Raw genomic sequence first — 14,450 nt, forward strand, 5'->3', positions numbered from 1 at the left:
GCAATGAGTAAGTCATTTGATTGTGCAGAATTCAATCATTCTATCTCCAGCTTCATTTCTGTCACCAAGTCCATGTTTTCCAACTACTGATTCTTCTTCCCTGTTCCCAACTTTTGCGTTCCAGTCGCCCATTATTATCAATGCATCTTGATTGCATGTTCGATCTATCTCTGCCTGTAAGAGTTGGTAGAAATCATCTATTACGAACTCCTTAGAAAAGTTAAAAATCCAAAATCAAACCAAATTCTCAAAACTCATTGTTGTTCAGTTAGAACCAAGCGACTGCTGACTCTCCAGTGGATTTTCAGAGGCTGTAATTGCCTGGGAGGTGACAGCCCGTCTTTCTCTCACAGAAGCTGCTGGTGACTCTGAACCACTGTAGATTTGCCATCAGTGGGTTAGTAGTGCACCTCGCCGTGGACCATGCGACCAGAACTTCCACCATGAGACAACATAGAGGTCCATAAGGTGAAGGGAGCTCTGGTGGCTACGTCCACAGGGAGGTGCACTGCAAATCCAGAGGCTGTGCCTCTCCCAACATGTAGGGTCAAGACAGCAGAATCTGCCCAAGGACAAGGCCCAGAAGTCAGGAAGGGATTGAAGGACTAATGGAAATTAGAATTACAAGGAGGATATACAGAAAGTGTAATTGCATTATGAGCATTATAATCAATGTTATAAAGCAAATAAGTGTGTGAATACTTTCATTTGTAAGCTTTCAATCAAATCACAATTTAAATATCTATTAAAAAATTTAATTAGTCCCTACATAATCTCTTTGGTTCAGAAAGAGGGACATTTTTTTTTAAATTTAGGTTGTTTATTTTTCATTTCAATGAACATCTACAGAGATTTTGGGATTCCATTCATTCATTGTTGCACCTTTCTCCCCGCACAAACCCGTCCCCCCCGCCCCCCATTTGCTAAGAGGGACATTTTTAACACTGAATTGTACATCAAAAATTACTGAGGTCATATATACATATTTTTTAATTTTTATTTTATATTAGTTTGCTTACAAAGTTTGTATACATTGGTTCACACTATCCTTCATTCACATTGTGTTTCATACAATCATTTCCATGTATTATGTTTTATAAAATTAATCACCATTGAACTATGCCCCTCATTATTCTATCTTTTCAGGTCCCTGCTGGATCGTTCCCATTTCCTTCACCCTCTCCATCCATCCACCAACTTGTGTAACTCTGTGATTTCTCCCCTACATAGCCTCACCCCTCTGCTCTCATCTCATTCCCTTTTGGGTTCCCATACATGTTTTATATTTACACCACAGTAAAAGAAAATGCTATTTTTTTTCCTTGCAACTCAGTCTTCCAGAAAATTTTTATTTTAGTTTTTGAAAGACACTGGAAATGGTTTGCCTACAGCATAAACTGGATACTTTCCTGTAGTTTGACTCAGTGGCTTTACTTTATGGCTTCTGAGGAGGAATTATAGGCAGCAGAAAGAAACTATCTGACCATAATGACAACTAAACAACCAGAACTTGGAAAAAAGACTATCCAGGTATCTCCACCCAAAAGACAAGTGTAAATTTAGTCTTTACATGAAACATCCTTAAATCTACCATTCACATGTCTAATCATGATCACCCATGACTTCCATATTCTTAAATCCAACGACCATTATTGATCATCCCTTCTTCTGAAAGTATTTCCCTTGGCTTCAATGAGCCTACTGTCATATGTTGATGAGTTGGACTCGACTTATAGCTGAGCCTCCAGTGGGTTTTTAGAGGCAGTAAATCACAAGGAGGAGACTGCTTATCGTTTTCCCATGGAGCAGCTGGTGTATTCAAACTGCACTCCAACTTTCCCTTCCTACTACAGAGATCATTTCATCTCACACTCCCTATGCTATTCATTCCCCTAAGAAGGTACTACTAAAAACCTCCTACTGCTGTTGAGAAGACTCCAACTCCTAGCAACCCTATCGGACAGCGCAGACCCACCACCTAGGGCTTCAAAGGCTGTAAATCTCTACAGAGGTATGCTGCCTCGTCTTACTTCTGTGAAGCAGCTGGTGAGCTCGAACAAACAACCTTGACATTAGCAGGTTTAACCACTATAGTTGACTAAGTATCATCATGCCCAGGGCACAAGCCAGAGCCCTCTACTTACCTCTATTTCATCTCCCTAGATAACCTTCTAGTCATATACAGGTTTACATAGCCTCTAAATTTCTATTACTGCTCTAGACTAAACGCATAAAACAAACAGTCCTGACATCATCTCTAATGACTGTTATTGTTGTTGTTAGGTGCTGTCAAGTCAGCTCCACCTCACAGTGCCCCTACGGACAACAGAATAAACCCTGACCTGCTCAATTCTGTGCCATCCTCACACTCTTTGTGCTGCTTAATCCCATGTTGCAGTCACTGTGTCTATGCACCTGGTTGAGGTCTGCCTTTGTTTCACTGGTACTCTATTTTTTCCAAGCAAGATGTCTTTCTTCAGGGATGGATGCAAGTATGTGAAACAAAGTTTTACTATGCTTGTTTCTAAAGTGCTTCCTGGTAGCCCTTCCTCTAAGGTGGATTTGTTTTTCCTTTTGGCAGTTAGTTTGTAGTCTTCATTACCATCACTATTCAAAGGTATCAATTAATCTTTGATCTTCCTTAGTCACCGTCAAGTTTTCACATGCTGATGTTGCTGTTGTGTTGTTGTGTGTTGTCAAGCCATCTGCAACTCATTGCGACCCTATGTACAACAGCTCAGAAGCCTGCCCTATTCTGAGCCAATCTCACTGACTCCAACACACCTGTTTCTATGGCCCCAGTTATTGTGTCAATCCATCTCATCCGGGGTCTTCCTCTCCTGTGCTGTCCCTCCAACCTTATGAGCATGATATCCTTCTCCAAGGACTTGTCCCTCCTGGCCACATGCTCAAAGTATGTGAGACAGAGCTTGTGTCAGACACACCTTAGTCTTAAAACTGACATCCTTGCTCTCTAGCACTTTAAAGAGGTCCTTAGCAGTCGAGATTTTTTTTATAATATTTATTTATTTATTCATTCATTCATTCATTCATTCATTCATTCATTCATTCTTTTTATGTGTGTACCGTCAAATTGGATCTGACTGGTACAGGAGGCGATTGTTCTTCCTTCTTCAGCAGAGCATCTGGTGGATTTGAACCACGCACCTCTGAAATGACAGTTCAGTTTCCTACCACTAGGCCACCAGAGCTCGCCAGCAGTCGATTTTCCCAGCCCAACTAGCAAATGATTTCTTGCCTGATTCTTCCCTGTTGATGTGAACTCAACATGAAATCCTTGGAAACATCAATCTTTTCATCATTTATGATGATTTTGTTTATTGAGCCAGTTGTGAGGGAGGAGTTTTGTTTTCCCTGTGTTGAGGTGTAATCTGTAGTCAAAACTACAGTATTTGAGCTTGATCAAGAAATGCTTTGTCTCCTCTGGTTTTGGGGTTTTTCAATTAATTTTAATGAAAGTTTACAGAGACTTAGGGTTTCCAGTCATTCGTTGTTGTACTTTTCTTCCTGCCCACCCTCTCCCCGCCAATTCACTCTTCTTCTTGAAAAGGAAAAGTAAAAATCATTGTAATGTAATCCCTCCCCCTAAGTCCACTCCACTGTGCAGCCTTCATTCCGGACTCCTGTTATGACAGTAATACCCCCACTGTGCAGCCTTCATTCCAGACTCCTGTTATGACAGTAATACCCAATCATATATCCCTTTTAAACAGCTCTCCCTCATCTGTTTCAATGCAGTATATATCATTCATCCCTTCCTTCTGTCTTCCCTCAACCCTGATGTCAGTCTCGTTTTACAACAGTGGCCCTATACAATATTTGTCCTTTTATGACAGATATTTTACTCCACAAAATGTCCTCTAGGGGCACCCATTTTGTATAATATTTCATGAGTTCCTTATTTTTCAATGCAGCATAGTATTCCATTGTGTGAATATATCAGAGCTTCTCTATCCATTTGTTTGTTGATGGGCACCTGGGTTGTTTCCAGCTCTTTCTTATTGCAAACAAAGCTGCAATAAACATGGGTGTGCATGTCTTCTCTGTTTTTTGTAAGTAAGGCTGTGTCATCTGCATTATTAGTTTGTTAATGACTCTTCCTTCAATCCTGATGCTACATTCTTCATGTAGGGTAGTTTCTCAGATTATGTGCTCAGCATTTAGACTGACTATATATTTAAAAGATATAACCCTAGCTCACATCTTTCCTGATTTTAAATCATGCAGTATCTTTGTTCTTGGTCCATGTATAGGTTCCACATGAACAAAATAAAGTGTTCTGGCATTTCCATTCTTCAATGCTATCCGTAATTTACTATGACCCACACAGTTGAATATTTTATTGTGAAATCAATAAAACAGAAGTAAAATAAAATAAAGCATATATTTCTGGTCCTTTTTGCTTTCAGCCAAGATCATCTACAGTAAGCAATGGCTTCTCTTATTGCATCACCTCTTTTGAATTCAGCTTGATATTTTGTCAATTTCCTGGCCTCTTCTGAATCCACACTGAACTTCAATTCCTTGTTGAGATACTGCTCCAGCTGTGGTTTGTTGGTTTTTGGATGTTTTTAAAAATAATCTTCAAGATTTTTGCATGTGATATTAATATTACTCGTGTAGCCAGGAAGATGGTTTTTTCAAGGTACAAACAGCATAGTCATTCTGTGACTTGGGAATCCATAATCAAAAAGATCATTTCTTCCTCTTTTAATGACAAGATTTCTTTTGCAAACCTGTATTTTCAGATTAATGACACAGTGGGTTAAAAGCCACCAGGAGAAATTGCCTCCATTGAGGTGTTTGCTTTGACACAATTAGGTAGTCCTGGTGAAGGGGGGGAAGCACTTTCCTTACAGTTGAGTGGAACGTGCGCATGGCAGGAAAGAAGTAGTTATAATTTTCGGAATGGATGGTCAGCCCTGCTCCCTAATCCATGTTAGTCTAGAAGCTCTACTGAAGCCTGTCCACTATCCATGGCTGACTCTGTTAGAATTTGAAAGACCAGTGGCATAAACTTGAGCATTACAGCTACTCATAAGCCATTATCCTAAGACAAACTGACAGACGAGTGGTGGCAATGGCTAATAGACATTTTTATATTCAACACAGTAAAAATAACTTTATTCCCACCCCAGCTCCCACTATCTTCCCCATCGCACAAAAAAGATGCCACTATCTACCCACGTGCTGAAGTTAAAGCCCAAGAGTCATCCTCAGTTACTCCTCTTCTTATTTCACATGAAGACCAGCACAAGTCCAGTTGGTCCTTTATCCAAGATATACCCCAGACTCATGTTTCTTTCCCACCATGCTCAAACTCCACCATAGCAAAAAAAAAGTGCTTCCCCAATGTTTACTTTTGTTTCCCATTTTCCCTGACTACCTAAATGTGTCAAAGTATAAACTGCAAGGGAAGGAGTGGTTTCTCTGAGTGGTTTTAAAACCACTACACCATTAATCAGGTTTAGGAAATTAATGTTGTAGTTAGAAGGGAAGGTAATGTTCTTTTTTTATTTTACCCCCTGGTCACAGGGTGGCTATGCTGTTTGCACCTGCACAAAACCACCTTCCTGGCCACAGGAAGATCACATCATCCTCCCCTTTCCACACCTAAAAATTCCTCCGTTTTAGGTGGGAAAGTACCAGGTCCCTTTGTTCCTTGACCTTTTGCCTACATGGTTGGGAGTGGTGGTGAAGGGAGAGGAATGCATAGAAAAGGTCTCCTATTTCACTCTTGAACACAGTGTTAAAAGATTGATTTGAGATGAATCGTACCTTCCTATTCTCTGTCATAACTGCTATGCAAGTAATAAGTCATGTGCCCATACTATTGAGTAATGTCATTATTTTGCTAAGAGCTATAACCCTGTATAAATTTACTTCTATTTTCCACCCTTGACATGCTGAAATCAATGTAGCTGTGTGCCACGTGGTCCTCTGTTATGGTCTCCTAGTTGGTCTCCCTTTGACCTATCACTCTCCACAAGCCATTCTACACACTGCAGCACTAGACTTAAAGTAGTAACTGTAGCATGTAACCCCCTTATGAATGGCTGAATGGCTTCCCGTTTAATCCTTAGAATAGAATCCAGACTCTTTAGTAACCATGGCTGTTGATATGCTACATGGCCTGGCCCTTTCTGACCTCATCTCCTATTATTTACTCCCTTGACCTAAATCAACACTGGCTAAATCAAGCAATCTGTGCCTTTATAATCTTTGTACGAATTACTCCCCCTGCCTAAAATGCTGTATCTCCACAGCTAACCCCTATATACCATTCAAGTCTCCATTTAAAACCACTTCTGTGGCTTTCTCTTAAAATCCATTCCTACTTTAGACCCTCAGTCTACCACAGTCACTTATCAAGACCTAAGAGAAAGAAAGCTTGCCACTTGTATTCTAGATAAATAAGCATATCTCTTAATAAGATACATGGTATGCAGTACATTATATATAGCATGTTACAGATCCATAAATATTCTAACCTCACTAAGTGGACAAATTCAATCAAATATTTGACAATCACCTTCAAACGGCTAGGGACAGTACTGCCCTAATCTGTTAAAAGTCTCTTTTTCAACTCTTGGCTTGGTCACCAAGGTGTCCACTCTAAAGGCGCACAGCTAGACATTTAATAAACACTCTAAGATGTCTTTCCCAGCTCATTACTATCTACTTACTTTTTATACACAGATGGTCTATAGGACATGAAATCCCATATAAGGATTACTTATCGATGTGTAGAGGGGTATTCAACTTGAGTCCTGGGCCCAGAGAAAACTGGTATCCCTCTCTTTCAGACATTATGCTGTTTCTGCCCATCTTCCCAGCACTAGCTGTCCTTGTTGTGCATTGCTTAAAATCTCACTGCACCACTGGATCCATACAGTCTTATTAAGACCTCACTTTACCTCCACCTCTCAAGGGACAGAATATATACAGATGACTGCACTTAAGGAGATAAAATTTAAGAGTCGACCATGAAAAGTACCACCTGACCTGGTGTTTCCTTTGGAAAACAGGCCACAGATGCAAGCTGACTGTAAGTTAGGGGATACACCCTGTGGCCACAGAATAAAGATATACCAGTGGAAACTTGGCTTCCTCACTCCTTCACCTATTAAATGAGTGAGTTAGATGAAATTGTCCCAAAGGCTCTTCATATTAAACTCAGACAAGACTCCTGATCTTAGGTCCACCTAGAGAGGACTTCAATGAGCTCCAACTGATAAGACAGATCTTGAACTTTTCCAGTCTGAAGATCTGATATTTTGATGAAAGGTGTAAGAGGTGGGGAAATGGGGCATCCCAGAAAAGTATTTCTTTTCAGTCATAAAAATAGATACTTCAAAATTATATGTGTGTGTGTATGTGTGTGTGTGTGTGTATATAAATATATATATATACACACACACACACATATATAAATGTTGTTATGTGCCGTCGAGTCGCTTGCAACTCACAGTGACCCTATGTACAAGAGTCCTTAACCCTGCTCTATCCTGTGCCAACCTCACTGTCTCTGCCACACCCACTCTCATTACCCTATTCACTGAATCAATCCATCTAATCGAGGGTCTTCTTCTCCTGCACTGTCCCTCCACTTTCCAAAATATGATGTCCCTCTCCAAGGACATGTCCTCCTTGCAACATGTCCAAAGTATGTCAGACGAAGCTGCAGAATCCTTGACTCCAAGGAGCAGCTCGGTTTCACCCTCTCCAGGACAAACCTGTTTGTTCTCCTAGCAGTCCATGGTATATTCAATACTCTTCTCCAACACCAAAGCTCATCCCTAGTCACTGTCCAGCTCTCTAACGCAAAGCACACAATTGCGAAGACTATGGCTCAGATCAGGCACACCTTGGTCTCCAGGCTGACATTGTTCTTCAGTACTCTGGAGAGGTCCCTGACAGTTGGCTTTCCCAGTGCAGTTTGTCTCTTGATTTCCTGACTCCTGGTACCAAAGTGTTGACTGTGGAGCCAAGCAAACTAAAACTGTTAACTATCTCAATCTCTTCGCCATCCATAATGATGCTGCCAATTGGCCCAGTGGTGAGAATCTTTGTTTTCTTGATGTTGAGCTTCAATCCATATTTCAGGCTGCAGTCCTTGACCTTCTGCAGCAAGAGCTTCAGGTCCTCCTCAGTTTCAGCAAGTACGGTTGTGTCATCTGCATAATGCAGGTTGTCAATGAATCTTCCAACAATCTTGATGCCACATTCCTCCCTGTATAACTTCATAATTAAAGTGAACGATTCTAGTTAATTTCAAGATGTATTTCTATACTCATTCCAGTCATAGGATTAAGAATGTAATAAGTATACTGCAACTTTAAAAAATGCAATGTAGAAGAGAATGAGTTGCTGATTTGGAGTCAGAAGCCTTGGCTTTAAACTTTAGTTTCAATAATTATCAATAAAACTATACTGGGCTAATGACCTTCATGCCTGCGGTTACCACCACCACTTCTATCTTATGGGTAATGAAATTCATACCACTTCCCGGACTACTTTGACTCTACCCTATCTTTGAAAGCACTTTGTTGAAAGCTTTATAGAGTATATTGGAGCATAAACTCATTCTACCAAAAACAGGCTCCACTTTCCATTGCCTTTAATATGTATCAAGGGCCTCAAAATTTCATTTAAAGTAAGATGAGACAAGGGTAATAGGCACATGGAATTCATGAAATGTGTGTGTGTGTGTGTGTGTGTGTGTGTGTGTGTGTGTAAATATATGCTTGATATTTTCCATAATATAATAAAGTTTCTTTTTTTAAAAAAAGAAACTGTACTACTCTTTGAATTTTTTTACCTCCTCTTCTCAAGGGAGCTTTGGTGGCGTAGTCCATGGTGAGTTGTGCTACTACTAAACTAAAGGCTCCATCAGTTCGAATCCACTAGAGGCTACTCAAGAGAATGATGGGCCATCTCCTCCAATTATAATTTACAGCCTCAGAAACCCAAGGGAAGGGCCATATAGATTGGAATCAACTTGATGGCCATGAATTTGAGTTTTTAGTCTCAAGTTGTAGCCCCCAGGTAGTATAAATAGTTAACGTGCTAAGTAGCTAACCAAGAGGCAAGCAGTTCTAATCCACCCAGATATGCCTGGGAAAAAAGGTCCAGTGATCTACTTCGAACAGTCACTGAAAACCCCCAAGGAGTATGATGGTGGACTAGACAGATGGCAGTCCAGGCTTTCTTCCATGAAGATACCAAAAAATAAAGGTAATTGTACGCTGAGTAGATTATCCGAGAGGCTGGGCTCTATGAGGAGAAGTGTGACGTCAGGACTGGTGGAAGATCTATCAACAATCAGCGTTATGCAGATGACACAACCTTGCTTGCTGAAACTGAGGAGGACCTCATGCACTTACTGCAGAGGGTCAAGGACTGCAGCCTTCAGTATGGACTGAGGCTCAATGTCAAGAAGACAAAGATTCTCACCACTGGACCTATTGGCAGCATCAGGATGGATGGGGAAGAGATTGAGATTGTTCACAGCTTCAGTTTGCTCGGCTCCACTGTCAACACTCTTGGCACCAGTAGCCAGGAAATCAAAAAGCGTATCGCGATGGGAAAGTCTGCTGTTAGGGACCTCTCTAAAGTACTCAAGAGCAACGGTGTCTCTTAGGAGACGAAGGTGCGCCTGATACAGGCCATGGTCTTTGCAATCACTTGTTATGCATCAGAGAGCTGGACAATGACTAGGGAGGACAGAAGGAGAATTGACGCCTTTGAGCTATGATGTTGGAGAAGAGTATTGAATGTACCATGGACTGCCAAGAAAACAAACAGATTCATCCTAGAGAGGGTTAAACCAGGCTACTCCTTGGAGGCAAAGATTCTGGGGCTTCGCCTGACATACTTTGGACATGTTGTAAAGAGAGACAGGTCCTTGGAGAGGGACATCATGCTGGGTAGAGTAGAGGGACAGCGCAGGAGGGGAAGACCCTCTATGAGGTGGATTGATTCAGTGACTGGGATAATCGGGATGGGAGTGTCAGAGGCAATGCGATTGGCACAGGATAGAGCAGGGTTTAGGGCTGTTGTACATAGGGTCGCTATGAGTCGCAAATGACTCGACGGCACATAACAACAACAACAATGGATTTTAAAAAGAAAAGGCAAAGAAGTACTTCAAATATAAACTAAAGAAAGAAATGGAATAAAAACCTCAAATAAGGAGGCAGAAGGAACACAGAACTGTAAAAAGCAAAGCATGGCCATTCTGCACAGCTGTTCAGTCAGTATGGGAACCAAGGACTTCTGTGGCATCTATGCTAGTGACTAGATTATGACAGGAAAGGTACCCCATGCCTGACCAGTTATCAGGCGAGTGAACTTTTCCCCTCATTACCCATCAGTTCTCTGGCAGTATTCTAGCCCAGCCTACCTTCACCTAAGTCCAGGTCCTGGCCATTTTGTATCAGCACAGGAAACACGCACACCAATCTACATCCAGGAGTCTGCAGACTGTGCTGAGCCCGCTCTGCAGTCAGTTCCTCTGGAGTCAGGAGCCTCTGACTCTAACTGCGCACCCATGCCCGGCATACACAAGTCACATTTGGAGGAGCACATGATTGTTGGACACAAGATGATCATTCCTTAAAATGTTGCTCTGGGGATGTCAAGTAGTACAACCACTAAGGAAAGCAGTTTGGTGCTTTCTTAGAAAACTACATTTGATCTAGAAATCACACAACTACATACATAATCTTGAAGAAATAAGAACTGTAACACAAGCAGAAATACTCACGTTCATGTTCAAGCACTATTTACAACAGCAAAGAGAGAGAAAAAAAATAGATGAATAGATAAACTAGTACATTCCCACAATGAGGTACTGTTGCTGTTGTTAGGTGCCTCTAAGGAACAATGTGGTTACACTTCATTCAAGGCAGACTGGCGTGTTCTTTTGGCATTCCAGCAAATATTCACTACTGTTCTCCAGTATCAGTGTCATCCTTAATCACTGTCCACAGTTAAGAAGCATAGGAAGCAACTAAAAGTATCATGGTGTGGACTGGGTACATCTTAGTCTTTAAACTGACATCCTTGCTCTTCAGCACTTTGGAGAGGGCTGACAAGTCTAATTATCAACTTGCTCTTTTCCCACAGCACCTTGTTCTTGTTTAATAGTTCTTAAATCTTCTTAAACTCATAGACAACAGTAATAAGAATTTCTTCCAAACTCTTTTTTGTTCATTTAATTAACATACTTGGTCCTTGTCAGTCCAAATGTCTGATCTTGCCCACCTGAGAAGAACGAATCGTGTACCACACACACACAGGCAATGTTCCATTACTTTTTTTCATAATGGCAACTACAAAGAAAGTACAAGAAGGCGACAACTTACTTTCATGGAGTCAGAATACAAAATATATTCCCTGAGCACAGGCAGAAAGTCTTCTGTCATGTCATCAGTCAGCTCTTCCAAGGCTGTGGAGCAGTTCCCAATACAGGCGGACACCCCCTCCAGGGGCTCAGCCAGCTCACCCTCTAGAGCGCTCCACGTGGAATACACAGGGCCATATTCTCTCAGTTCAACGAGGTACTCTAAAGTGGAAAGAGAAATCAGTAAGGACTGATGGAGTAGCAAAGACAGGCATTACAACTCAGTAATCACCAGAGGCAAGAGATGACTACACTAATGTGATTTTTTTGGCTGTTCTACAGCTAACATTGTAAGCTCCACTCACTTTACCCCTCAATGGAGCACTATGTCTCTGTGGAAGAAGTCCCCAATGCCTTCTAAGAATAAGTGGTAGGAGCTACATGCACCAAACATGTTCAAAAACAACCAATCATACCTCCATGGAGGAAAAAAAACCCCATTATTTTAATAGGCAACAGGAACAGAGTTACATATGAGTTTAGAGATCTTAAAAAAAAACAACAAAAAACTAACACACACACAAAACAGTGACAATGAAAAGACAATAAAAAAAATCCTGGGAATATCTTGACACAAGAGGTGTTGATTCTGAGTCATAGGGAACCTGTAGGACAAAGTAAAACTGTCCCATAGTATTTCCAAGGCTGTAAATCTTTACAGAGCAGATCTACACATCATTTTCCAGCAGACTGACTTGAGGGGCTTAAATGCTAACCTGTGTGTAAGCCGTCAAGTGCTATGGAATCAGAATCAAGTTTGGTTTTAAGCTGAAGTTCTAAGAGGGTAAGCCAGAGACTTACAGGTATTTCTTTACTATGAAAAAAGCAAACACAGGGGTAAGATACAGGATAAACACTGCAACGAAAAAATTACAGTCTGGCTACAAGTACTTCCTCCACACTTTGAATCTATTTACCAGATGTTTAAGTAAAATATGGGCTACTTCTATCAACTAGACCTTTTTGCAGTTTGAGTCTGAGTCTGCTTATTGTTACTGACACAAATTTCTCTACATGTAGTCCCAGAGCAGGACCCAGATGCCAACAAAGAGCTCACCTATTTCTTCTTTGATAATCCGCTGGGCTATTCGATCAATGGTTCCTAGTTTGAGTGCAAATGTATCTAAGTATTCGCCTATGGCTGCAAACTCAAGAGGCCGACTCCTCAGCTTGTAACCTCCGGTGACGTGCTTGACCGACTCTCCTACTCGGGTCAGCAGTGCCATTCCTTGCTTCTTATAGGCATTCAGGTCCTAAGGAGAGCACAGGAGCAAATTTAAGGCGCTCGATCATACACAGTATCATTCCTATCCATACCTTACCTCAGTCAGGCATCTGCCCTGCCCTTATCCCCTCACTGTAGATTCTAATTCATCACACTGTAAACTATACTCAAAGCATCCATTCAGCCCCTTCTCTTCTCTTTAAAGTCAAGCTGCCTAAAAGAATGATCTCATGATGCCCTCTCCCCTTCTATACTTTCACATTCTGGATAAGAAACAGTCTCAAACTCATGAAGTAATTTTTTTAAGCTAAATAAAATAATGACATTGGCTCATAAAATAAACAATATCATCCATGACTACTGTGTTTTTTTTATGAGACCAAAAGGTCCATAATTATTTCAAAGCAAGTACAAAAAGGCAGGGGAGCAGGGAAACACGATCACTAGGAACAGAACAACCAGAAAAGAAACAGTGAGGAAGCTGACACACTGTGACAAAGACAACCAATGTCAGTGAACAGGAACATAAAAACTGATAAATGGGACATAATTGGTGTGTAAATATTTTTAAAAATCACAATAAAATACTTTGTTGTTGTTGTTTGTTGTTATGTGCCGTCGAGTTGCCTGCGACTCATAGCGACCCTATCTATGTACAACAGCCCTAAACTCCGCTCTGTCCTGTGCCAATCGCACTGTCTCTGACACTCCCATCCCAATTATCCCAGTCGGAAAATACTTTATTTTTTTTTAAAAATCCAAAACTCTCGTAGGCCTTCTTAAAACCATACTCAAGTTCTTTAAATTGTTTCCATAGAAAATATTTTTTCAGGCAGTGCTAGGGACTCTGGTAGCCCAGTGGTTAAGAAGTTGTTTTGCTAACCAAAAGACAGGCAGTTCAAATACACCAGCTCCATGTGAGAAAAGATGGGCAATCTCTTCTGATATGCACCCTCTGAAAACTTCCTGGAGCATCAGCTATGAGCCAGTTCCAACCCCATGGCAGTGATTTTGACTGACTTGATATTCAAACGGACTAACTCAAACTGCATAAACTCCATTTCAAGTACAGCTTTAAAAATATGCCCCGAGGTAGCCAAATAAATTAACACATTGAATTTAGTACCCAACAGTGAACTTCCTCCTGCCTCTCCCAGAATTACTGGCTGCTCCTTCCAAAATGACTTCTAGTTTGTGATAAGATCACAAAATCATAAATAAAAGGAAGAGGAAGACATTGTTCATTCACTATAGCAAAGAGCATTTAAGTGGTAACATCTAAGACAAAGCCAGGTTATTAAAGGGGTATTTAAGTGAAGAATGGACTATACAGTAGACTAGATATGGACCTAAAGCTAGGGCTAGAATTTACTCTGTTTAATACTAACTTCTCTGCACTCATTCATATGAAAGATTCTTATTAAGATATTATAAGATTGTGGATTTGGTTGAGTTTTTTTAAAAAAATATTTTTATCTTGCTTGACTAACAAATAGATAACTACCACTCCTTTCTCTAAAAAAAGCAAAACAAAAAAACCCAACAAACCACCTTTCCTCCTTATTCTTCACACAAATTCCCAAGGATAGGGAATATAAGATTTCTCTCCTTTTTAAATGTTTTGTTCAATAAAAATGGTGGCTCATAATTTGGGTGAGATAAGGTTCAAAATTGGGAAGGGCGTACGCCAGGGATGCATCCTATCTCTATACCTTTTCAACCTCTTTGCAGAACAGATCATGCGGGAGGCTGGGCTCTATGAGGAGAAATGTGAGGTCAAGATTGGTGGGAGATCTA

At 40.8% G+C, this 14,450-nt stretch overlaps 1 protein-coding gene across 1 annotated transcript in view; it reads right to left on the reverse strand.

Annotated features, from left to right (window-relative positions):
- Nucleotides 1-14,450, reverse strand: part of SNX30 (sorting nexin family member 30) — a 133,925-nt gene that overhangs the window by 19,079 nt on the left and 100,396 nt on the right. The window contains exons 5-6 of the mRNA XM_006900840.1: nt 12,486-12,681; nt 11,391-11,590 (exon numbers count right to left, since the gene is read on the reverse strand). Of these exons, the coding sequence (XP_006900902.1) occupies nt 11,391-11,590; nt 12,486-12,681 (396 nt within the window). The remainder of the gene's footprint in view (nt 1-11,390; nt 11,591-12,485; nt 12,682-14,450) is intronic.

The sequence above is a fragment of the Elephantulus edwardii genome, unplaced genomic scaffold (assembly GCF_000299155.1).
Source record: "Elephantulus edwardii isolate Elephantulus edwardi_28Jun2011 unplaced genomic scaffold, EleEdw1.0 scaffold00297, whole genome shotgun sequence".
NCBI classification, from domain to species: Eukaryota; Metazoa; Chordata; class Mammalia; order Macroscelidea; family Macroscelididae; genus Elephantulus; species Elephantulus edwardii.